This window comes from Corylus avellana, chromosome 11, assembly GCF_965113065.1.
Source record: "Corylus avellana chromosome 11, dhCorAvel1.hap1.2, whole genome shotgun sequence".
In the NCBI taxonomy this organism is placed as follows: Eukaryota; Viridiplantae; Streptophyta; class Magnoliopsida; order Fagales; family Betulaceae; genus Corylus; species Corylus avellana.
The window spans coordinates 3,398,349-3,424,461 of record NC_142500.1 but is presented as its reverse complement, the minus strand read 5'-3'; the positions used below and the strand labels follow the sequence as shown (position 1 = coordinate 3,424,461).

General features: G+C 35.0%; 2 protein-coding genes and 1 pseudogene across 2 annotated transcripts; all 3 read right to left on the bottom strand.

Annotated features, from left to right (window-relative positions):
* Positions 1-3,097: 3,097 nt before the first annotated feature.
* On the bottom strand, positions 3,098-5,941 carry LOC132165178 (aldehyde dehydrogenase family 2 member C4-like; annotated as a pseudogene).
* Positions 5,942-9,631: 3,690 nt separating this feature from the next.
* On the bottom strand, positions 9,632-15,309 carry LOC132166586 (aldehyde dehydrogenase family 2 member C4). The gene is made up of 9 exons (XM_059577433.2): positions 15,061-15,309; positions 14,668-14,810; positions 11,839-12,222; positions 11,398-11,487; positions 11,094-11,267; positions 10,841-10,978; positions 10,278-10,415; positions 10,125-10,186; positions 9,632-10,033 (listed from the first exon to the last, which is right to left on the bottom strand). Exons 1-9 carry the CDS (start codon positions 15,161-15,163, stop codon positions 9,760-9,762), a joined length of 1,506 nt encoding a protein of 501 aa, XP_059433416.1. The 5' UTR covers positions 15,164-15,309; the 3' UTR covers positions 9,632-9,759.
* A 3,661-nt stretch (positions 15,310-18,970) lies between these two features.
* LOC132166274 (FRIGIDA-like protein 4b) lies at positions 18,971-22,571 on the bottom strand. The gene is made up of 3 exons (XM_059577067.2): positions 21,591-22,571; positions 19,805-19,980; positions 18,971-19,701 (listed from the first exon to the last, which is right to left on the bottom strand). The coding sequence occupies exons 1-3, from the start codon at positions 22,420-22,422 to the stop codon at positions 19,126-19,128; spliced, it is 1,584 nt and encodes a 527-aa protein (XP_059433050.1). The 5' UTR covers positions 22,423-22,571; the 3' UTR covers positions 18,971-19,125.
* Positions 22,572-26,113: the final 3,542 nt, after the last annotated feature.

The following is a 26,113-nucleotide window of genomic DNA, read 5'->3' as shown; positions in this document are numbered from 1 at the left end:
AACAAATAAATGTGTTAATTTTTTTAGATGATACCTAGACGGAATTCTTAAAGCATGAGTTTTGAAACGAGATTATAACTTCTTGATATATATGTTTATTAAAAAAAAAAGTATCAACTACTGCATGTCCTCGATCCAACCTGGAATCATTGCTGTGATCTTCATGTTCGATCGGCATGCTTATTTAACTTTTAAGAAATTAAGGTCTTCTTATTTGTTTTCCTCATATTTTATTGTTTACTTGAAAGGATTTATATATATGTATGTAAGATGACAGAAAACAACACAAAGCAAATGATGTACATGCAACAGCAATATCACATTTAAAAATAATTAATCAGCTCTCTTCACTTAATTAAGGAAATTCCAACTAACGGGATTCCCATACATGCAACGAAGCATGGCCTTTATATCTGTTGGTTCATGTAGTGTTTTGGAGAGTACTTTTTGCTTTTGATTTGAATTTTTTTTTTTTTTTTTTTTTTTTTTAGTGTTTAGTGTTATTTGTTAATGTTTTTGTTTTAAAATAGAAAACAAGTGAAAAATAAAATAGTTTAACGATCAAAAGCCCCCTCCCAACACTACTCCAGGTACTTCTCTTAGATAAACTCTCATAGTTCTTTTACGTTTTTTTTCCTTCAGCAAAAAGGTAGGTGGAGGTGATTAGAATGACTATTCTATTTGAGCGTAACTATGGCGATAGCTATTCACTATGCATCGTTCAGAAATGACCTAAACAGTGGGAATCGTAAGCGCTCATTCAAGACCAATCGAGTCATAGCTTAATACTAACCTCACCGATAACTCTAGCTACCAGCACCCAAGCCAATAGACAAACCAATAACCACAAGTGCTTTCCATTGTGGTATTCAACCTTGGAATCTAGTTTCCACTAATACAACCCGAATGCCACTAGGCCACATCGTCCTTTTACATTTATTATTACATGTTATTTGATTGCCATACCAATCTGCATACTCAATGCAACTATTTCATTTCGAATGGTGTAGTAAGGACATTTCAATCTGATGAGAATATGATGATGATTGATGGTTAATTATCCATTTGTTCCTTAAAAAAAAAGGGAAAAGTACATTTTACCCTTTCCAAGTTTGGGACGATTTTCAATTCGACCTCCAATGTTTCAATTTTTACAATACACTCCTCCAAACTTGCAAATTTTTTTCAATTCGACCAATTTCATTCCAAAATTTTCATATTGCCCTTAATTTTTTTTACTTTTTTATTTTTTATTAAAAAAAGAAAGAAAGAAAATTTGGGGGGGTGCAAAAATGGCCAGATGGCCAAAGGGATGGCTACGGCCACCCTGGTTTTTTTTTTAAAAAAAATAAAAAATTATAAAAAAAATATATAAATTAGGGGCAATATGAGAATTTTGAGATGAAATTGGTCGAATTGAAAAACATTTGCAAGTTTGGAAGGGTGCATTGCAAAAATTGAAACATTGGAGGTCGAATTAAAAATCGCCCCAAACTTTAGAGGGTAGTGTACTTTTCTATATTAAAAAAAAAAAAAAATGCCTCCATATACAATTATTTTACAACTTTTGTGTCCGGAAGTAATTATAGAGTGTCAGAGGATTTTAAATGCTTAGTTACAATTTTAAATCCAATCAACTTTTGATTTTTGTGCTATAAAACTTGTTATTCATCAAAAAAAAAAAAAAAATATCCAATCATATATTAACACATGTTAAAAGTTGCATATAAAACACTATTTATTTTCTTTTGATTGATCATCACTCAAAATTTAAAATTTCTATCTAAACTTTAGGGAGGAGGGATGGATGGTTTTCATCCTAAACCTATTGTAAGCCGATAGTCCAGTAGGTTTTCCATCCCTCCTTCCACCACCCACCCCCTTTCTTTAACTCTTATGCACTTGTTTTTTATGTTTGTCTCCTCTTTTTTTTTTTTTTTTTTTTTTTTGGTCCTCATCACTTGTTTCAGCAACAGCTACACTATCCATTCCACCTTGTCAACTTGCCACCACATCCAGCCGTTGCGGTTTCCTTTGTTCTGGTCACCTTGGGGGGTTTTCGATCTGGTCTGATTAAGCTAGTGCATGGCGTACACGCGCCGACGCATGCTCTACACGAGCGGTTGTTGCTTCGTCTCCACCGATGCCGCTGTCTGTTGGTTTTGTGTCTTCTTTTTTTTTTTTTTTTTTTTGCAGTTTCTTTCTAACTTGTTTGAATAAGGATGGCCTAGACCCTTAGGTTATCAATGTGAACAATTTCTTGGCTTTCAAGTTAAGGATTATGAGTTTTAGCTGGAAGTTTTCTAAGAATATGAGCTACCTATGCATTGAGTTGAGTCTGTCTGAAACAGATCTGTTGTCACAACTGAAAATTAGCCATGGGTTAACGGATATTGATGTCATAGATAGGTCTTGAATGTCAGATTGTTATGTATATATTTATGACTTGTAACCTCGTAACTTCAGTTATAATTTTCTCAGACCTTTTGTTCTGTGATGTAAGAGCTTTATGCTCGTGATCCTTCATCAATTAATGAGACTGGAAGGATTTCTCCTTAAAAAAATTCTATCTAAAATTTCGGCTTATATTAATTGTGAAGAAATGCATGTTGAGACATAGGAAGATAGAAAAAAAGGAAAACATAATCAAAAGAGGAAAATAATATATGCTACTCTTTTGGTGCCAAAATCAGAGTGGATTAAATAATAGGCTCCATGCCTCATTTCCCTGGTTTGCTGCATGCATTCATATAATTAATTAGATAATCCTTAAATAATAATAATAATAATTGATTAGGATAAAATGTCATTGTCCAGTCGGCCTTTGAATTCTTCAATGACTTCGTCACTCACGATATGGAATGAAAGGGCACTTCGATCCGTCAACGAAAAGCGTATCTGCTATATTCTTTGCTTTTCCCCCATTTTTATCGCTTTCTCTCTCTCTCTCTCTCTCTCCACTAAATTAATAGACCATCACATCCCACATCACACGTCTAAAATCCACAAACTGCCATCACGGCCCCATACGATACTTTGACCAAAAATTATATATTGCACAAATCTTTACATTTTATTCATTAAAAACTGCTTGCTATCAACCTGAACGTTTAGCATGATCTTATAAGATGTAAATTCATAGAAAGATGGTCAAAATTATTATAAATGGTTTAGTTTAAAGTCATGCTGCTAAAAAATAATAATAAGAAGTCATTTTTGGAATTTGGGGAGGACCTTGCTGAATTTAAGGATCAAAAGGATCCCTACTATCCAAGATTTCAACTTTTCCACTAACTTCTTCACAAATTCATCATAAACCCCTTTTGTTGGTGCAGTGACTTGAGGTCACTTTCCAAAGAGGAGTTTCATCTGCACTAGAAGGTACAAGATGGGAGAAGTTCACCTGTCCTAAAATATCGGAAGGATTCTTACTCCTAAGTCAGTAGGGGCAAGAGTCTCTAGTAAAGACGGTCACTTACTCGTTAAATATGTAGCATGATATAGAATGCATACATTAGACCTTATATACACGCATATAGAACCTTCTAGTCTCTAAAGTCTTATATTTTAGAAAAATTATGTATAAACTCCTTAGGTCAACGCGCCTTTATTAAAAACTCTCTAGGTGTTTTTTTTCAAAAATTGACTCCCTAGGTCAATCGAAACTACAATAAACTCTCTACTGTCAAAAATTCTTAACAGCCGTTAGGGCCACTCAAAACTCCATGTTTTACCTGATTAAAATATTAATTTTTTTTATTAATTTAATTTTAAAAAAATTAAATCTTAAAAAAAAAAAAAAAAAATTGAAGGGTGGCCGAGGGGTGGCACCGACCCGGCGACCCCTGACCCCCCCCCCCCCCCCCCCCAAAAAAAAAAAAACCCCAAGGGTGGTTTGCGGCCACCCCCAGGTGGTTGGGGTGGCTTGCAGCCACCCCTAGGTGGTTTGGGGTGGCTTGCGGCCACCCCATGGGTGGAAAGGGGTGGCCCGCAGACCACCCCAAACCACCTGGGGGTGACCACAAGCCACCCCAGGAGTGGTTTGGCTTACGGCCACCCCATAGGGGTTGGGGGGAGGGGTCTTGGCCACCCTTCAAATTTTTTTTTTTTTTTTTAAGATTTAATTTTTTTAATTAAATTAATATTTTAATCAGGTAAAACGAAGAGTTTTGAATGGCCTTAACGGCTGTTAAAAATTTTTGACGGTAGGGAGTTTATTGTAGTTTCGATTGACCTAGGGAGTCAATTTTCGAAAAGAAAAAGAAAAAAAAAAAAAAAAAACACCTAGAGAGTTTTTAATAAAGGCGCGTTAACCTAAGGAGTTTATATATAATTTCCCTATATTTTATTTTTGAGGGGGAGGGAAGGTCATGGTGCCTCTTCTCTCTCTCTCTCCAGGCCGATAGAGATAGAGTTTAGCGGGGTGTGGGAAAATGTTATTATGTGAGGTGAGCGAGCATATCAGGTCTAAATGAGTTGTCTTCGGGTTGTTAGGTATTTGGGTCACTTTGAGACTTAAGCCCGCCGGGTCACAAACTAGTTAGGCTTGATCCAAAATGTAGGCATTCTCCTTATAGGTAGGTATTTTTTAGGTCCTACAAGAGTCCCTCAATTCCCTAAAATAATTAGTAAATAAATCCATAAGAATTTTGAGATTTGTGTCTTTGGGCCCGCAAGTGAGCCTCATTTAGATTTTCAAGCGGTGAAGTATTCAGGCCTTGTTAGGGATGGACACACCATTGAATCAATGGTTGTGCAAACTCCACAAAATAATAATGGAACAATAAATGCAAGAGATCAACACACAATATTTACGTGGTTCGGCAGTGGGTCTACATCTACGAGACTAACTCCGATCAATCCACTATAAATAGCTTGTTACAGTGGTGTTTACTCAAGTTATGCAAAACTTGAATTAATACAGCAGTAAAATAATACAAAGAGAAATCTCTGTTGAAACTAATATACACTCTCAGTGATGTATTAAAACACTTTTTTCTTAACTCTTTATCTGGAGTATAACTAAAACTCTGCTCTAATGGCTTCTCTTCTCGTATGATGTAGCAAGATGAGCAGCTACATCTGCGTCGGCATTGTTGAAAATAATAAGGGGAGAGTTGCGTCCTAATTCAAGTTGAATCACTTTTAAATTGCTTTATGCTTCCGCCTTCATTACTTTACGTCATATTTATGTGGAAATAGTGAAACTGACCTGAAAAAACAAGAACAAGCATATATATGGAAGATTCAAGCGGCACACATGCAAAGCAAGGAAATGGCTAGGAAAATGTCTTAAAGTGTTCACATAAATTAAAAGCTAGAAATTACCACATCAATGTCCATGTGAGAGCAAATGGCTGCCCCAGCTGTTGGTCGGTCCAAGTCCAGTTACAATATTGAGCACTCCATTAGGCATACCAGCCTTGAAAAAGAAGAAAAAAAATGATAAAAATAAATATTTATATATACACACTTAACCTCATAAAAGCCGAATGAGGACTTAATTGAATCATATCGACAATATGAATAATGTATCATGAATTAATCAAACAAATGCTCAGAACTTACTAGCTTAGCAAGATGAGCATAATAAAGAGCTGAGAGAGGCGTTTGCTCATCAAGCTTGACAACCATGGTGCACCTGGCAGTTAAAGCGGGGCTAAACTTCATGAACAACAAGCTGCTTGGAAAGTTCCAAGGAATGATGTGTCCTACGATACCATTAATAGGTTCACACAACGTGTATGCGTGGAATTCATGAGACATTTTCAATACCTCCCTATGAATTTTATCAGTTGCACCTGCATAGTAACGAAGACTGCTTGCCACATAAGGAATGTCCACGGGCTTGCTTATACTGAACAATTTCCCAGCGTCAATTGCATACAAGGCAGCTAATTCTTTCACATTTTTTTTCAATCAAGTCGGCAAATTTCATCATTATCCTTCCTCTCTCCCAACAACAATTTAAGAGCCCCGCCAAAGAAAAGCATAATTTACATTATAAGCTATTGCAAATTTATGGTCCATTGAAGACACGAAGGAAGAGAGGCATAGTTTTACACCAGTAATCTTAATTTGGTTATTGTATCAACATCCGAGTTTAATTGGTTCAAACCCAAATTTAGGACTAAGTAGATACAAAAAAAATAATGCTTTGATGGACTTTAATTTGTCACAAATTATCATTAACCATTTAATTGAACCAACACGTGCTCCTATCTTTCAACCAACTATCTAGTACTTTTTCTTACATTAGATTATTTAAGACAAAAATTTTCTATAAACCAGTCTTTAAAAGTGATATATGTCCTTATTAGCATCTAAGAAACATATGTTTTCTTTAATATCATATGCTTCTCATATGATTTTTTAAAAGCTTAAAAGATATATGTTACTTTTATAGACTAGTTTATAGCATCTCTGATAGTAGTGGCTATTTTAGCCACTCAAAATACATATATATTTTTTTTATTTTAACTACTAGCTAATTTTTTAATACAAACTCCAACAAATTATCTATTCAACTATATACTTTCTCTAAATATTATTTTTATTAAAAATTAATAGGGAGGGGAAGGGAGAAAGAAAAGAATAAAAAATTGCTTTAATTTCTTACAATAACACTTTATATGTAGATATTTAATGTAAAAATTTTATCAATAAAACTTTATATATATGTAGATATTTAATGATCACCCGGGATTTTCAACATTTGGTTAAACCAGAATGAAACATGTCTGCCGACAGCCAGCTTCCCTCCAGTCAACGGTACAAGCTGAATTCATATTTCCATTTTTCTTTTTTCTGCATGTGTACGTTGGATATATCTGCCTCCCGCATCATTGTTTGACATGGAAATTTGAGTAGGTATGACTTCAAAATTTAAATGTTTATATGAATTTTTATATAATTTAAATAACGTGACAATTAATAAAAACAATTTTTAAATAGCTATGTGAAAAAAAAAAAAAAAAAAAAAAAAAAAAAAAAAATTTAAACACACCTATATGCAACACAGATTCGTATATAATATATGAATGTATAGGCAAGTAGGCGGTATATGTCAAAGAGTAATATGATTGATGACATATGTGTTGAGAAAAAGGTAGGGTTTATCCACCACTAATCATGTTTATATAATATAACAATATGCCAATACTTAATTTGATCATGTTATGCATATTTAATGTTTGTCAACCTAGTCCCCAAGAGGTAACTCAATCGGTTGGGACCACGCATAATAAAGTAGATGTCACTAGTTCGAATCCCCCTCCCCCCCTGTTGTGTGGACATGTCAAACAAAAAAAATATATATTTGTCAACCTAAGGGCATGGGTGTATACTCTCTAAGCTATAGATTTTCCTAAGCAACAAGTTAAGCATGAGTGTATACTCTAACTCTTTTATTTTTTAAAGGATTTAGCATGGGTGTATACTACGTTGTTCTTTAAGAAAGCATGATTCTATGGAAATCGACAAACACATAAGGCCTAAGGCATGGGTGTATACTCCCAGTTCCTCATGTTGATTAACCCAAGAACCCAATGTGGATTTCTTTTATTACTTTTATTAAACCCAAGACTCGATTATCCAAATTGATTTAATTAACTAGTACATACCACATGCATATGTTGATCAGGCAAACACATATGAGGAATTCATAAAAACAAGAATTAATCAAGTTAAATATTACAACACGATTATCACAAAGCCGCCAATATTGAAATATTAAATAAACATAATTAGGGTTTCAATCTAGCCCTACTAAGTAAATTAGTTACACATGAGTTTGATGTTAAACATCTTCATAAAATAAAATAGAAAGGAAAAGAATAAACCAAAAACTTGAACTTGAAGAGCTCTAATTTTTCTCCTCGAAAATTGTGTGTCTATTATAAAGGTTTAAGGGTCTATTTCTAGGCCTTAGGAATACTCTAGAAACCTTAAAAAACGTAGGGTTTGAGCCCTAGTTCGCACAAAACTTCAAAACCCTAAAATCAACACTTTCCATAAAAAGACTGGCGGCTGGCTTGCTCTTCACGCACGGGTGCTCTCGATCGCATCCCGTGTGCAATCGATCGCAGGATTGCAATCGATCATCTTGTGTTGGCCGCTCGATTGCAGGTGCGATCAAGGCTACTGCTTGTGCACATGAGCGCACGCCTTGCGCTCGTCTTGGTCTTCGCCTGTAGTGCACTCGATCACAGCTCCACTGCGATTGATCGCACTACCAGAGCCTCTAGCTTTTCCCAAAATAGCTCTTTAAGCCAAAACTTCTGAAATTGCTTCATTTTCTTCCAAAAGCCTACAAAAACAAAGAAAGCACATAAAAGAACTAAAATTGCATAAATTAATCAAAACTAAGGAATTAACAAGTATAAGTTAAGAGCTAAAATATGAATATTTTGGCACTTAACAGTGGCCAACCATGTGCTCCGGTTGGGTTTGATGTTTAGGTTTTTGATTTTTTAAGTTGATTTTTTGATTTGGGTTTTTGATTTTTTGAAGATATTTTGGGTTTGGGTTTTTGAAAATGGAGAAAAGAAGAGAGAGAGTGAGAAAATGGAAAAAAGAAGAGAGGGAGAGCTTACTGGGGAGAAACGAAAATGGAGAAAAGAAGAGAGAGAGAGAGAGAGAGAGAGAGAGTGAGAAAATTGAGAAAAGAAGAGAGGGAGAGAGCCGGCAGAAATGGCGAAATTGGTGAAAAAAAATTTAAAAATAATTATTTTAATTGAAAAATAATTTAAATTAATAAATTTTTTAATTGAAAAAAAAATTATAGAAAAAATTTTTAAAAAGAAAAATTATATTTTTTTAATAATTTTTTAAAATTTACTGACGTGCCAATTTTGACACGTCAGGAAATTTACTGACGTGTCAAAATTTGACAAGTCAGGAAAAATTTTGACGTGTCAGAAAGTGACACGTTAGAAAATTTTTCTGACGTGCCAATTTTGACATGTCAAAAATTTTTGACGTGTTACTAATGACACGTCAGAAATTTTCCGTTTCTGACACCCAAAATGTTAACGCCTAATACACGTCAAAAATGCCACATCAGTAAAATTTACTGTCGTGTCAGACCACCTAACTCGTCAAAAAATGCATGTTAGGAAAAAATTCTTTTTTAGTGGCATATAATTAAGATTATATTCGACCAATCAATGTAAGACACTTAAGATTATAAAAATGGGGGCTTTATGTGCTTTGGAATTATGTCATGATTTGGGGGTACAGGACATCATTTTGGAAGGGGATTCTAAGCAAGTCGTTCAAGCAATCAATGCTAATGGGCCACAATGGTGCTGCTATGGACAAATTGTGGAAGACATTCATGCTGTGCTAACTGGTTTTAGGAGTTGGGATGTCGAACATGTAAAACGGGGAGCAAATGAGGCGGCTCATGGGCTCGTAAAGTTGGCGGCAAATGTAATCAGTGGTAGAATATGGATGGAGGAGACCCCAATAGTATCTATGATATTGTACTTTTAGAGCAATCCACTCTTCCTGTTTAGAGTTTTATGGTCTAGATGATTTTTCTGGAATGAATAAAATTAGAATTTTCCCAAAAGAAAAAAAAGGATTATAACAAAGAAACATTGCCTAATCTTCAATTATAATTTGAATAAAAACCATAATAGTATATAATTTGAATTGGAGCCAGGAATGCAATACATAATTTTATTGCGTCATATATAATTTGCTCAAGAGGATTCATCCATCCCCATTTGCCAGATAAGAAGCAATATTAATGGTTCAAAGCCAAGGAGAGTTGTAAATGGGAGTCACAATAGATTTAACATGAAGATACTTGTCGAGGGCTTCCAAACCACAATCTCTTCCAAATCCACTCATCTTATACCCTCCATAAGAGCAGTCTTGATCGAAAGCCAAATAGCAATTGATCCAAATGACCCCAGCACGAATTGATCTCGACACAGTGTTGGCCACATCCAAGTTCTTGGTCACGATACCTGCTGCAAGCCCATATGTAGTGTTGTTGGCCTTCTTAATCGCCTCATCAATTGTGCTATACATATACAAAAATAATCAGCAAATTCACATAATTAATGTGAAAAGATTGAGAGAGATAAGGATCAACTTTTTTAAAGGAGACTTACTTAAACTTCATGAGTGCCATTACAGGCCCAAATATTTCATCCTTTGCTATTAGCATGTCCTCCTGAGCAAGTTTGATGAACAAAAAAGTTGAATGAATTTTCAGTGGACAATAAATAAAAGTTGAATGAATTTTCCAAGTTTTATATGTGCACCTTAACATCAGTGAAAATGGTTGGCTCAATATAGTACCCCTTGTCCCCCAGTGGGTTACCACCACTTAGCAAGGTTGCTCCTTGTCTCTTCCCATGCTCTATGTAGGAAAGGATCTTCTCAAATTGCTTCTTATCAACCTGGACATTTAATTAGCATGCATTGAGGGGGAGGGTTTAATAAGAGAGGGTTGTTCATTCCTTATAAACATGCACACGATCTTGTTTACAAGCAATGCCAGACTATTTTTTAACACCCTCCCTCACATGCAGACCGGTATTTTTCCGGATCCAAGCTTGTCACGGGGTAAGTAGTGTGAGTCTCCATTCATCCAGTGGTAAGATCTGATACCATGAAGAAATTCGTAAGCCTAACTCATCTTATAAAACCGGTTTTATAAGAGAAGGTTGTCTATTCCTTATAAACATGCCCAAGATCTTATCCACAGGCAATGTGAGACTATTTCTCAACACTTATAAAATGTAAAGTATGGTTTAAAGTGCTGCTGCTAAATAATAATAATAATAATAATAATAATTCATTTTTGGAATTTCCGAATTCTTACCTGTGGACCTTGTTGAGTTTTAGGATGAAAAGGATCCCCAACTTTCCAAGCTTTCACCTTTTCCACTAACAACTTCACAAATTCATCATAAATCCCTTCTTGAACAAAAACACGAGAACTTGCCACACATATTTCTCCCTGAGAAATTAAGTTAAAGGGCAAAAAAATGATAAATTTTTAACCCAAATTGATCTCTAATTAACTACAAATGCAAAAATTATTAAAAATAAGACAAGAAGGTTAACATTCTCACCTTGTTATAAAGGATGCCCAAAAGAGCAAGCCCAGCAGCTTTGTCTACATCAGCATCATCAAAAATTACAAGGGGCGACTTACCTCCCAATTCAAGTGAGACTGTTTTCAAGTTACTTTTTGCTGCAGCCTGCATTATTTCTCGCCCGACTTCCGTGGAGCCAGTAAAACTTATCTAGCAAACGAAGAACAAGTAAGTTGAATATTAGATATATTATATATAACATAGAAAGTAGTGTTTGACATAAATTTTTCTACTTTTTTATATAAATAATATTGATATTAAAGTAAACACTAGAAATTACCGCATCAATGTCCATATGAGAGCTTATGGCAGCACCAGCGGTTGGTCCAAACCCCGTTACGACATTTAGCACTCCATCAGGGATGCCAGCCTAAACCCAAGAAAAATAAATTATTATAAAAATTTAAAATAAAAGAAGTAAAAGCTTAGCCTTGTAGAGAGCTTAATGAAGCCATTAGTGAGCATCAACCATGTCTGACACATTGTTTAGAACCATTCATGCATCATGCATGCACATTAACTAATTGAATAGTGTTATTTAGCAGTTAGACTATAATACGACTACCATACAAATGTGATGATATGACAGTAAATATTAGTTATTAATTTTTTTTTTTTACAAGTACAGTTCTAATGCATGACTGATTTTCACTGTCATATTATCAAATTATATCTCAGTTTTATAAGATTAGTCTAACTAATTATAATTTTAGGAACATACCAACTTAGCAAGATGAGCATAATAGAGAGCGGAAAGTGGTGTTTGCTCAGCAGGCTTGAGGACCATGGTGCACCCAGCGGCTAAGGCAGGGCTAACCTTTCCAAAGAACATGATGGTGGGAAAATTCCAAGGAATGATGTGTCCTACCACACCAATTGGCTCACGCAATGTATACCCATGAAACTCGCGTGACATTTTCAACACATTCCCATGAATTTTGTCCGCCGCCCCCGCATAGTATCGTAGACAATTTGCTGCCCCTGGAACGTCCATAGACTTGCATGAACCAAACAATTTCCCACCATCAATCGTATCCAATGCTGCCAATTCTTCCACGTGTTGGTTAACCAAATCCGCGAATTTCATCATAATCCTTCCTCTCTCCTAATCACCATCAATAATAAATAAATAAACTAGCTTACATTAAAAATAAATAAATTAGGAGAAAGAAAAAAAAAAATAGTGAGAGGCTTATTGATAAGTTGATAACGCACGGAAATTCCGTGCAATTGCACTGCAATAAAGCAGTCTTATATGAGAGCTAGTCTGCTGTCTAGATCATTTTACAAACATCATTTTCCAGAGTCAAACGTTTTCACGCTGCTTGTCTGGAATCTTTTGCCTTTTTTTGATGGCAAGTAAATGGTCGTGACTCTTTTTAATTAAGCTTACTTAAGATGGCAACCCCTTTAAGGAGGGTTTTTGGCAGATTTGCGAGAAAGGTCAAAAAGCATCACGAGTGAATTTGGCTCCACACTGCATATTCAGCCCTATAAATTGATGTAAAAGGACAAATCAATTTAATTCTTATTAATCCTCCCCTAATAGATCAGACCAACCTCTATGTGTATCAAATTAATATACCGTGCAGAATATTCCAAATTGGTCCAATCAAAATATAAAATAAAATGCCTGTATGGTATTGGAATCAATTCCAATATTCTCATTAAATCTCATCTTGGTCTAACCGGCCAACTTATTGCAGCCTATAAAGGTCACCTTACAATATTCTTGACTCTTTAAAAACAAGGGAAAATTACAGTCTATTAATTCTTCAATGTTTCACCTCTTTTTTAATTTTGCTTTCAATATTTAAAAATTAACAACCCGAACCAAGTTTATAAAATTTTCAACGTAGCAACTTTGTTAATAATTTATGTTTTCTATTACATAAATTTTATATATATATATTGGGAGCGGTCATAGCCACCCTGGGGGCCATTTTGGCCACCCCCATTTCGCCCAAATTGGGGGTGGCCAAGGGCGGAACCACCTTAGCTCTTGGGGGTCCCTATCACCCCCCCTCCCCCAAGGCCTAAGGTAGTCCCAAAAAAAAAAAAAAAAAAAAAAAAAATTAAAATAGACCTTAAAAATTATTTTTCTCCCCCCAAAATATTTTTTTAAAAAAATTTTGTCCCCCCAAACCAAAACTTTAGTTCCAACTTCCACCCATGGGGTAGCCGAAATCACTCCAAAATGGCCCAAGTGATGGCTACGGCCACCCCTTTTTTTTTCTTTAATTAGAGGTAATTTTGAAAAGTTATACCCAAAAACGCACGTGCAGCACGCATGAATCATTGTTCGTCAAATAAGAAGGAAATGACTAACGAAATGACTAGATTGAAAATTTTAGAAATTTAGTTATGATACATTGTCAACTCTTCAACTTTTAAACATGGAAGGCAAAATTTAAAATTTAAAAATTAAAAAAAGAAAATCAAAGAAAGGAAGATAGAAGTTCATAGGGTAAAATATTTTTTTTCCTAATTTAGTGCACTATTTATAGCCTCATCAAAATTATTTTTTGGTTATTTTGATGAGGCAATTTGGTAAAAGTGGTTAAAAACTCCTATTTTCAAACTCACCATTTTAATTAGAAAAAAAAATTGTGAGTAAATAGTACTCACTATTAATAATAAATAGTACTACTCACTCAATTATTGAAAAAAAAAAGGGTAATATTTCTCTCTCCCTTTCTATTTTTTAATAAATAATAAAAGTCGATTGTTAAAATAATAATGCTATTTAAAGTGCTCTAAAAAAGTGAATAATTAAAATAGATATATATATATATATATATATATATATATATATTAATTATTTTGGTTAGTAAAATCTGGTGATCCACTAATAATAGTCTAACAACCTCACTTTATGGTACGTCTTTTTGGATAAAACTTAAAAAGAAGGGAGGCAAAAAAACAGAAAATGACAATTTTTCTCGAAATCACGCAGTCTTATCATGAACTTCTGGCCTAGATATTTTTGTACATATATACTAATTTAATTTCTTTTAATCTAATTTTTAGAAACAAAAAACCTTGTCTGCCATGAACAACCCCCTAAGGGCGGAGAAGGATTCTCCTCATTTTAAAGGAAATGGAGTGAAGTCGAAAAATAGAATGGTCCAAAAAAAAAAAAAAAGTGAAATGATCATTTTACCTTTGTAAAATAAAGAACTTACTTCTGCCATGAACAACCCCCTAAGGGCGGAGAAGGATTCTCCTCATTTTAAAGGAAATGGAGTGAAGTCGAAAAATAGAATGGTCCAAAAAAACAAAAAAAGTGAAATGATCATTTTACCTTTGTAAAATAAAGAACTTACTTCTCTTCATTTCCTTTGAAATAGAGAGGATCCATAAAAAAAAAAAATAAAAAAAAAATAAAAAAAAAAAAAGGAGGAGCCCGTCCTCCAAGACGTCCAGCCAACAACTTACCAAGCAAATCTCACCAAATTATAATAAATAAACAAAAACGAGTAAGAAATATTTAAAACACAGTTTAAAAGTGAAAATATGAAGACAAGAAGAAATAAAACGATCGACTTACGCTGCCGGGTAAACGGGGCCATGGACCATTGTCAAAAGCTTGACGAGCTGCCTTCACGGCCAAGTCAACGTCTTCCTTGTCACCTTCCGACACCCTCGTAATCACCTCCCCCGTTCTTGGGTCTATCGTCTCAAATGTTTTTCCTGCTTAATTTTAAGTTTTTCAAAAAAAAAAATAATAACGAGTAAATGCTAACATGCGCCATCCATGATAACAGAGCTCAAGGAGTGGATTTCATGAGCTCTTGTCTTGAAAGTGAAACGAAATCACCGTGACACCCCCAACGTAATTTTGTAACCAACTGGTTTTTCAATCTTGATGGGGGCTTTTTGGGCCACTATATATATATCAACATGATAATAAATTAGAGAGAGGGAGAGAGAAATGGGAAACCTGAAATGGAGTCAACAAATTCTCCATTGATGAAGAGCTTGGTGAACTTTATGGTTGGCACCTTTACAAAAGAGTCCATGTTGCCATTGCAGTGGCTTGTCATCTCTCCTCCTCTGTGAAAACAAATCTCCTCTTTCTGAATTATATGCACTGCTTATTTAGAACAACCATGGCTCCAACTTATATATATATATAGATAGAGAGAGAGAGAGAGAGAGAGAGAGAGAGAGAACCCAAGAGGTTCATGCACATCCTCTAGAGTATTATTGCAAATTCTAACTTTGGGGTCTAAAGATCCAAACGGTGTAGGAAGTGTCAGTCTTTGAACCGGACAATGATAGCATTAATGCCCCCTCATCGGGGGCAGAATAAAAAGTTGTTTTTGGGTGAGTCCGAACTTATATAAATAAATAAATATACAAATACATATAGTCGTTTTATTTGTGTGGACATGCATTTATGCGACATAAAAGTAAATAAGTCATAAGTTAATTATAATTGCATACAAAAGTTTTACTCCTGCTTATAAATAAGGTGACAATTTATATTTACGTGTCGAGTTTGAGTCTTGCCGAGGTATGGGTATAAGACTGTATAGGTTAATATGTACCTGATCAATTTAATTAAACAGGTCAGACCTCTCAACCCTAACTCGTTAATTTCGTGTCGAATTAAAATTGTCAACCTTAAATGGTGTATTTTGAATTTAGGTAGTGTTGAATGATGAGTATAAAATGTATAGGTCAACCTTAGTTAATTTTATATTTAATTTATATTAAATTTGTAAGTCATATCAAACGCTCAGTCCTACCTAATGCTTTTTTTTTTTTGAAAAAATATGAAACTTCCATTGATGAAATTTCACGAGCATAAAGCTCTTACATTACTGAGTATACAACTCTGAAAAATCATAACAAAAAGTTATAAAAGTTACGAAATCATAAAAATGACTTCAAACTTATGCTAACTCATGTACAATTACATTTAAGGAACAGATCTGCTTCGTGCAGACTAGATTTAAGACATGGGTAGCCCAAATACAAAAACAGAAATAAAAAACAATTAGAAACTAAAAATTCGGTCGTGAAAGTTAAGCCCCCACACCGATCTACTCCATCCTCAACCCAAAGGTTAGGACAACAAATCTATCCTCAACCCGAAGGCCAGGACAAACAAAAAATAAAAATCCCACAAGTAGCAGTGGAGGAGCACAGCATCGTAGGCATCCTTTCGAAAGACACGTCTTAGCAGAAGAAAACGATCAGATTTAAGGTTGAAGATACTAGATCTAGATCTAGATTTACAAACTAGATCTAAAGCAACTAACAAGAAACGGAGACCGGAAAAATTTACAGAGAAGACACGAGTACTGCTACCGTGAAAGGAGAGAATAAAAGATTTAGATCTAGATCTTTCCTCCTCTTAAAATTCTTCTTCATATTATCTAGAAGAAAAGAGAGAGAGTCCTACCTAGCTAACACTTACCAAATGAGTGCATGTTGACCTTGATAAAATTGATTTATACCGGAAAAGAAATTCATAAGGTAGGTCGCATTAAATGAGCAACTTATTAATGCTAGCGATATAAATGAGAAAAATAATTTAAATAGGCAGGACAAAAAAGAAAAGTCGTTTCCGTTGGCCATGCCTTGCGGAAAAATCGAATCCGATTTTATAAGCATTCAGCAATCTGTACTCTGCACATTTGAAAAATGACAATTATCTCAAATATATATATATATATATATATATATATATATATATATATATATAGGATTTCAAATTCGTAGAGATACAACGAAAGTACCTCCCCGTATTTTTCATTTCCATGGTGGCTATATTCATGATATTCATGATTCGTTTTGTAAATGGCGGTGAAAATAAAGAATACAACCCGTAGAATTTGTGCTACAAAAACTACTGTTTCCATCTCTTGTAGTTTGCAGGAATCAACTATAAATCGGTTAAATCGTGTTCAAAATGCGTGTTACAATTCTAGACCATCTCTAAAGAGGGATTCGGCTCCTATAAAGATAGCTCTTTTAGTTATTAACACAAACACGTATACATGCTTGTGCAATTTTTACAAATATTTTCAAATTTATTTCTTTAATTATAGGACATTTTGTTTTTCAGCAAAGAAATAGTTAAAGATAAGATTAATGGAGTTTTATCAGATTGGATTCAATACTTAGTAAAGTTATTTGAGAAAGGTTCCGTTGAAGCTGTACTTATTTTGGAGGGTAAAATAATAGTGGGCACAGGTGTGGCCCCTGTGGCCACTAGGATTAATTAATGGTTGCAGCATGAACCGGTTTGAACTTTAGTTGCAAGAGGGGCAATTAACAGTGAAAATGTAGTTACGGTTAGTAGTTATTGGTTAAAACTTAGGGGTGTTAATGCGGTTACGGTTAATAATTATTGGCAAAAATCGCTAATCCTAACCGCCTTAGCAGTTATTAAATTTCACTAACCGCAACCGTAACGCTTAGCGGTTAGCGGTTAGCTACTAACCGCCGGTTAGTGGTTAGTAAAACATGTACCCGCATGCTGTAACCGCTTTTTCAAAATTGGGCGTTTTTGACTTTTTTTGGGCTCTTTTTTTGAGCTTTCTCAAGATAAACATATAACAAATTTTTTAGTTTTGGGCTTTTTTTTGAATCACTGTAGCATTTTTACCTCATTTGTTTTTTGCATTTTAGTGTCTTTCTTGGGCCAAATTGCTCTAAAAAGAGCCCATATTGAAAAAATAAAAAATATTTGACCTCAAATTTACATTTACTTGTACTTTAAAAAAGAATTCCTTAAATATAAATCATAACCTATTAAAATTTAGTTTTAACATGTAAAAAGTCTTTAATAGAACATTTATTTATAACAAAGATTTGTACATTAATAATATGACTAACTTGAATAAAGTATTTGAATTGTCATTGAATCATATGATCAAGTATTGATCTTATACATTTATATTATTCATATGCATATATGTATAATTATAATTTATAACATATATAGACTTATAAGTTTATGACATACATTGGAATTAAGTCTTTAGGTACTTAATTGTTATATTAGTATGAATTGGTATATTTATGACTTATGTCATATTATATATGTATAATTTGTTATTATATAGTCATATAAATTAAAATGATAATACATTAATACTTCAATTGTGGTTATAAGTAACACGTTTTTTAATTCAATGTCAATTACTTAATTTGATATTATACGAATCACATTATCATTGTACATTAATAATATGATTCACTTTAATAAGTATTTGAATCGTTATTAAATCATATGATTAAGTATTGATCTTATACATTTATATTATTTAATATGCATAATTGCATATATGTATAATGTATAATTATAATTTATAACATATATGAACTTATAAGTTTATAACATACATTGGAACTAAGACTCTAGATACTTGATTGTTGTATTAGTATGAACTTGCATACTTATGACTTATGAATTATGTCATATTATATATGTATAATTTGTCATTATATAATCAATTGATTTAATGATAACGGTTAGTGATAACCTCTAACCGCTAGGCGGTTATTGTGGTTTAGCGGTTAAAATGGTTAAGCAGTTAGCAGTTAGCAGGCAGTTAGAAAATCGCTCGCATTGGCACCCCTACTAAAACCGCTAATGGTAACCGCTTAAGCGATTAGTAAAATTCACTGACCGGTTAACAAATTTTGTGGAACACTTTCAATCCTGAAGGGTGCAACACCCATACAGCAAGAGCCGAAACCAGGGCCTAGTATGACCAGTTTCGCCATTCAGCAGCTATGTTTCAAACAAAGTAGCACTTTTCAATCCTGAAGGATATATATATATATATATATATATATTGCAAAAGAAAGAAAAAAAAAAAAAAAAATCCACAAAATCCAAAACCTCGATTTTATTCCCAGTTTGACCACCAATAAGGGAGAACTCGAAAACCTAAGATAAAAAAGGGCACTCCCAAAAGGAGGAACACATGTGAGGAATCACCAAAATATAAAAATCCTAAATTATCTAGCTACTGATGCTTCTGAATTACTGTGTATATGAGGAAGGTTGGTACGTGGGTGGAACAGCATTGCCATAATCATAAGCACCATAGCTAGTCTGCCCTCCATAAGACCCGCTGGCCCGATACCCAGCAGCGCCCACACTGTCAACAGGGAGAGCGTACTGTTGCCGAGGAATTGCAGCAGGACTTTGACTGTGGGGAACACCATAGCTCGAAGCATACGGGGTTGTACTGGGACCCTCGTAAACACTTTGGCTAGGATAGTTGTACTGCACAGAATATCTAGCGGCTGGGCTATGCTGCGCAGGAGGAGGTGGGTTCCTCCGGTTAAAAGGAGTGTAGGCGTTAGTATATTTGGCTGCTTTGGATGGACGGTAAGAAGGCGGTCCACTGCCTCGGCCACCACCAGCACCATAAGGTCGCTTATTCTGAGGCTTACTTGCAGCAGCTGAATTCTTCTTCCGTTCTGCCTTGGCTTTCTCCAGATGAGTAGCCCGCTTCCTCAAGCTATCAAGGGAAAACTCTGATTCCAGCTTGTGGTCTTCTACACATTTGATGATGGCTCTAATGGAATTCAACTCCAGAGTGCTCGACTCCTCCTGGAACGTTGATTTACAATAAGTAATCATGCAAAGAGTAAATAGACTCGTATTATCAAACAAAAATTATTGGGGAACACAAATGTGTAGATGTTACACATACTATTGTGGCCATGCTATTATTGCCATTCTTCAATATGGTGCTAGCATTCTTTTTGGAGTTCTTGAGATACAACTTGATCAGAGAAACAGGAGAAAACCTTTCTGTCAAACCAGCCTCAGAAGCAAAATACACAGCTTCTATCTCTTTACCACTCTTCACCAGTTCATCAATAATATCTGGAAAAAGGAGAAATTTCTTCAATGAAGAAGATGCTACGAAATGGGAGACAAAAAGTTGGACATCCACGCAAGTGAATTCTGAATCAAAGCAATTTCATTTTGCTCGTCCTTAGTCACATTATCTGGAGAGTCGCTTTACTAAAGATATATTCAACTAAAAAGAAACATAGAAAAAGGACACATTTTTGAGAGAATGCACAGAACCTAAAATAAAACAATTGAAATACAAGGTCTAATCAATCATACTCTAATTTCTTTCTTATTTATTAAATTATGAGCTCAGGTTCAACACCCTAACCTTACTAAATCTGATTTTATATTCTATAAGAGAAATTAGACAATTAACAAATTAAAAGATTCAAAACCATGTACACTGGTGGCATATTTCTTCAGACTCCACAAAAGGAATACATTATCCGGATATTTTTAAAAGAACACTTATTTGTAACCGTATGAGCTAAGTTTATTTCTAGAGTTATTGATTCTCATATCAACTTGATATTTCCTTGCTATAATGACTCGTTCCACAACCTACCTTTGCTCAAACATTTTTCCCATTACTATAAAGTCAATGATATAGTTAGATTATCATATTAATTTGGTCAATGGCTATTTAGAGACTTCAAAACTTCTAATTCAGCGACATAAACTCATTGGTCAGTATCGGCACAAGAGTTTGATTTGTGTATTATACTTTACATGAAAGCTATCCATGAGCTGAGTTCAGAAAAAATTATGTGCTCAATTGACATGTGACGAGGCAGGACACTTGCATCAGCATAACTCTCTCAATGAATCTATAATGGAAGTTCGACCTAAAACAACTTGATCAAGATATATATATATATATATATAAACAAGATAACATTGAAAAGTGCAAAAGGCACAACCCAAGTACGTAGAAAGTATACAAGAGAAACACTCAGCTAGAGACAGACAAAAGATTGAGAAAACCATGAAAACTAATCAAATTAAGATCTAGAGCAGCACACATTAAGATCTGATCAAGATATATAATATGAATATGATAAACAGGAGTCTAATGATGATTCTCAAGCTACCAAGAATAAGACATTTCAGACATACTTCATTTTAACTATTCAAATTACACCTATGCACACATTGGACATCTCACAAACATTGACTAGCTTGATTGTATCTAATATAGCAACTTTCAAGCTTGATTGTGACACATTAATCGTCCCATATTTCGCAACATGCCATTGTTTCGAATTGTCATCACTTGTCATATCAATAGATGTCAATTTTGCAACAGCCCCATTTGAATCATATATACAATATAGAAAACGAGCTATTAGAAAACTACAAAATATTCAAATGTATCATTATGTTATCACGTTATAAGATGCAACACCAGAAAGCCCAATCTAATGCGCCAACTTCTGAATTAAACGTTTTGCCTTGTTCACGAATTAATCTTCATGCAATGGAAACTAGCAACACAAACTTCAAGTAACTGATAAGATATGAGAAAAGGAATATCACTACAAACATATCCTCAGCTAAACCAATACAATCATACAATAATTCTCATCTAGAGCAAAACTAAGAAACAACAAATTAACCATTAACAAACTAACACCAACCTGCCATTTTCTCCCCAAATCCCAACGAGGCAGCGAGCTTTGCCATATCCCTCCGGGCGGCAAACTCTACCACCAGCTTCCTCAGATACTCCTCATCGAACCTTGACCGCAAACCTAACCCAACCACCATTTGCAAGAGCATCACGGCCTCGGCCGGCCCCAATGCCCCACCTTCCTCGTCCATTTGCCCCTTCCACAGCCCCAGGATCCCAGCCGCTCTCTCCACAACGCTACTTGCGAACTCCGGCCCTGAACGACTGGCGTTCGCTTCTGGAAACAGCGCCTGAACCAGCATTCCACAGGCCCACCGCCTATCCGCCGACTTCTTGCTAAGAAACTCTTCCATGGCGTCCAAGACCAGCCTCGGCGGGTCCACAGCCTCCGCGATCGCTTTCGAGATCTCCGCACGCAGCGAAACCGACTCTTTCCGCTTCGACACGATGAACCTCAACAGCCCCGAGGAGTCCATTTTCCGGGAAAGGGATTTCAGGTTTTCGGACAGCTCGGCTGTCGCCGAAATGGGATTCTCGAATTCCGAAAGGGCGGCTTCTCTCTGCTCCTCGATGCGTGCCACGGCAGCCGACTCCCGCTCGGGAATTGAATTCTCGCGATTGGAGAGGGATTCGAGGGTTTCCCGGGAATTAGATTCCAGTGCTTCGATTTTGGACTCAAGGGACTGGGACTTCTGAGAGAGGGAGTCCTGGAGGGAGGAGAAGCGATTGGAAAGGGTTGTGAATAGCTGGGTGCAGGAGGATAGAATGGTCTTCTGGGCTTCGAGGTCGTCGTAGAATTTCTGAACTCTGTCTGTGCTGATAACTAATTCGGTCGCCATCGATGGGAGATTTGCGGAAAACGCTGACGTTTTGGGGGTATTGAGTTGGGGATTTCTCGAGGGCAAGAACCCTAAAACCCTATTTGAAAGGAAGAAGAAAGAGAGTGTAAAAGTGTCTGAAATCTATTTCCCTTCGGTGATTTTCTTCGAGGAAGAAGGTTACGTTTTTTTTTAGCTATATTGCATGAAAGCCCTTTATCTACTGCATATAATAACTCTACCCCTGAACTTCTTTTAATTCGAAAAACCTCTGGTGGTACTACCGTGGTAGTAGTGTTGAGGCTTTTCTTTTGGGTCTCTGTCGAAGCTTGTTGGGTTGGGCCTGTAAGTACACATACAAACATTTAATAATGAGTTAATTGAAAATTTAGTATTTAGCGTTTAACTTTTATTTATTTGTCGGGATAACGTACAAATTAAGTGGCGGCGGTGCACAGAAAAATGCTGCTTTTAGAAGACACTTTTGATAAAAAGGTTCATTATTTTATTTTATTTTCAATAATAATAATAATGAAAAAGCTTTCGTAACTCTTTAATGACCAATTGAGTTCTCTACGATTTGATCAATAATCGAACCATAAAGATTGGTCTAGAGAAAATGACACAAGCTATATCATTGTCATTTGGCTTTGACCCACAACAGTGATCGATGAAGATTTCTCTTTCACAATGTGTTGGAAGAGTATAATTTTAGTTAACTGCGTGGGCAAATTTTTTAATCAAAATTTTAGTTAGGGTTTTATCCTCTCTTGAGTCTTGACTATGACTATGATATATATATATATATATATATATATATATAAATCGGTTATCGGTTGGCGGATGAGTTATAAATGACCTGCTTGAACACTCCTATCTGGATCTACTGAAATTCCTAAGAGAATTTCAATTTCTAGAATTCTAGATCCAAGTCGTCAATTTTCATTCAATGATCATTGTCCTGCTACGTGTCCTACTACTAATAAAATAATAAAATAATATTTAAATTTAAAAAAATAATAATAAAATAATATGGGGGTGACCGACCACCCTATATTATTTTATTATTTTCTTTTATATTTTCTTTTTAAAATTTAAATATTATTTTATTATTTGTGGGACATGTAGCAGGACAATGGCCCTTAGATGAAAATGGACTATCTGAATCTAGAATTTCAATTTCTAAAATTCCTCTAAAAATTCCAATAAACCCAGATCTCATCGAAGCGCGCATTGTCATGCTGGCGAAGGAGCGAGGCCAATAAGCTTTAACAATTCTAGAGTTTATTTCTTGATCAATCCTGTCACTGTATTGCTTAGCAATTGATTGCTGATGCAGAATCATTCAGCATATTCTTTCTAAGCATTGTGAATATTTTGGTGATATGAATTAAATTTTGGAACCCACCTCTCTAGAGTAGCTTGCCTGTGCTGTACGTTTTGCCTCTAGATTGCTGTAACATGAAGTAGATAAGACAAAGAAAGCAACCAGAAAAATGGTCCCATCCCCGTGGTGGGCTAGTCCTGTGTTTTTTGTAGATTGAAAGCATCTATGGAAGAGGTAGTATGCTCTATCTAAATAAATTAAATAAATAATGAAAAATTGTCATCATAGAAAATACAATACTTGGTAGATGTATCAGAAGATAACGATGCCACTTGCTACAGCTGGTAATTAAGTCTTCTAGCTTTTTCAAAGATGAGAGAAGATTTCATTGAAAATGATTTCAATTCTAGCAGCCAGCAATGAAAGCAACCTTGTTTAAACTTTAGGTCAACCTTAGTCTGCTCTACATTTTCAGCAATGGTTGCTTGAGGATTATGTGTTTCCTATGTTCATTATCCATTTAGACTATAAACGGTAATTTGTGTTCGCTTGTCAGGTTCGAGGCATGTGATTAAATGAGTCATAATTAAACGGGTCAAACCTTTCATCCCTAACCTTCTAATTTTATATTGGGTTTGTATCGAATTCAGATCGTGTCGAAGAAGTATAAGTACATATAAGATCCTATATAGGTTAATCCTAACTCAAACCATTTAATTAAACGGGTTAGATTATTCAACCTTAACTTTATAGTTTTTTATGTTGCGTTCATGTCGAGTTTGTAGGTTAGCATCAAAAATTGACAGCAGTAATTTAGACAAGGTGAATCCTTTTTCTTTTCAGGAAACTAAGGCCAATCTCTCAGCTTCATCACAAAAAATGCTGCAAGATTCCTGCTAATCTTAATGAGTTGTCTCCCACAACAATATACAAAGCCCAGATGACATGACAGAAGAATTGAGTTCTTCCAAAGCATGCATCTCAACTTGATGCTATCTGAATAAAGTAAAAGGAAGTTCCTTAAGAACAATTGATTAACTATTTCATCTTCTTTTCTATCTTAGTTGTTGCTAAAGAAAGATTAATTAATTTGGTTATATTTCGTCTCTTCAACAAGTTTACTAACCAAAATCTTCATCTTGGTTTCTATAATCTATGCTGCATATTCTATGCGAATGGTTACTAACCAAACCTTCATTTGGTCAATATTCTACCTTATTAGATCTTATTAACAAGTGCAATAAAATCAAAGAACCAATAATTAAACATTTACAAACTAAAATAATTTAAAAAAAAAAAAAAAAAAAAAAAAAAAAAAAAAAAAACAGAAGAAGAAGAAAGGAGTGATCTTCTTTTTCCTCTCTATCTTTTTTCTGGCATCACAAACTGAGAGAGCTAATTAAGGAAGAAAAGATAGCCAAAAATTTTCTTACGTACACATTCAACCTACAGCTTCCATGATTAAATAATGATACACATTCCTTTAAACTATGCTACCCCTTCCTTTCCAAAGATCCTGGAAGGATCAGCAAAGCGAGCAGAGAAAGATCGAGAGAGGTTATCAGGCTCATCCCATGCAGATCCATGGTCGAAATTCTGGGAGTAAGTGTACGGATCGTAGGAGATCTGAATTGGAGGTGGAGAGTCAAAAATTCTCCTCCTTTCTTTCATAAGCTTCATCCAAAATGCTTTCCAACTCAACTTGTTCGATCTGGCAGATGGTAATCTTGTTCTTTCAGACTCAGCCTCTTGGTAGTACTCCCCCAATTGGATGCTTCTTCTTCCTGAACTGGACCACTTTCGGCAGTCCATTTCAGCTCCAAGCTTTCTGCTAGTGAAGCTTGGAAGGCCAATATTGCTGAATTTCTATTCCCAGATAGTCAAAATATGAATGTATTATTCGTCGACAATATATATATATATATATAAAACTAGAATGGAATTGGGTAGTTGATTCAAAAGCTATCCAGTCGGCTCATGAGCTAAAGAATAGACCATGTTGAAAGTGAAGACCAAGCATCATATAAAAAACACCAAACAAAATAGGATTTTTCATGTTTTTTTTCTTCCGGGTTATGTGGATCCCATTCACTATTCTAAGACAAGTACATGATGCACGTGGCTACTTACGTGGCTGCACATTATTCACACGTGTGGAGAAGGCTTCGGGCTTCTGATTTTGGCTTAATAGCTTCTCGTATATACCTCTTGAACAAAGGGGTTAATAATAATAATGTATTATATATCATATCATATATCATTTATAATAGCCGATCATTAAAGTTGGCATAAAATTGCGACAAGTGTCACTTTTTAATTATTTATGAAGAACGCTTTTCATTAAAAAAATTATAAATAATATTAAAGTTAATTTCTTTAATATTA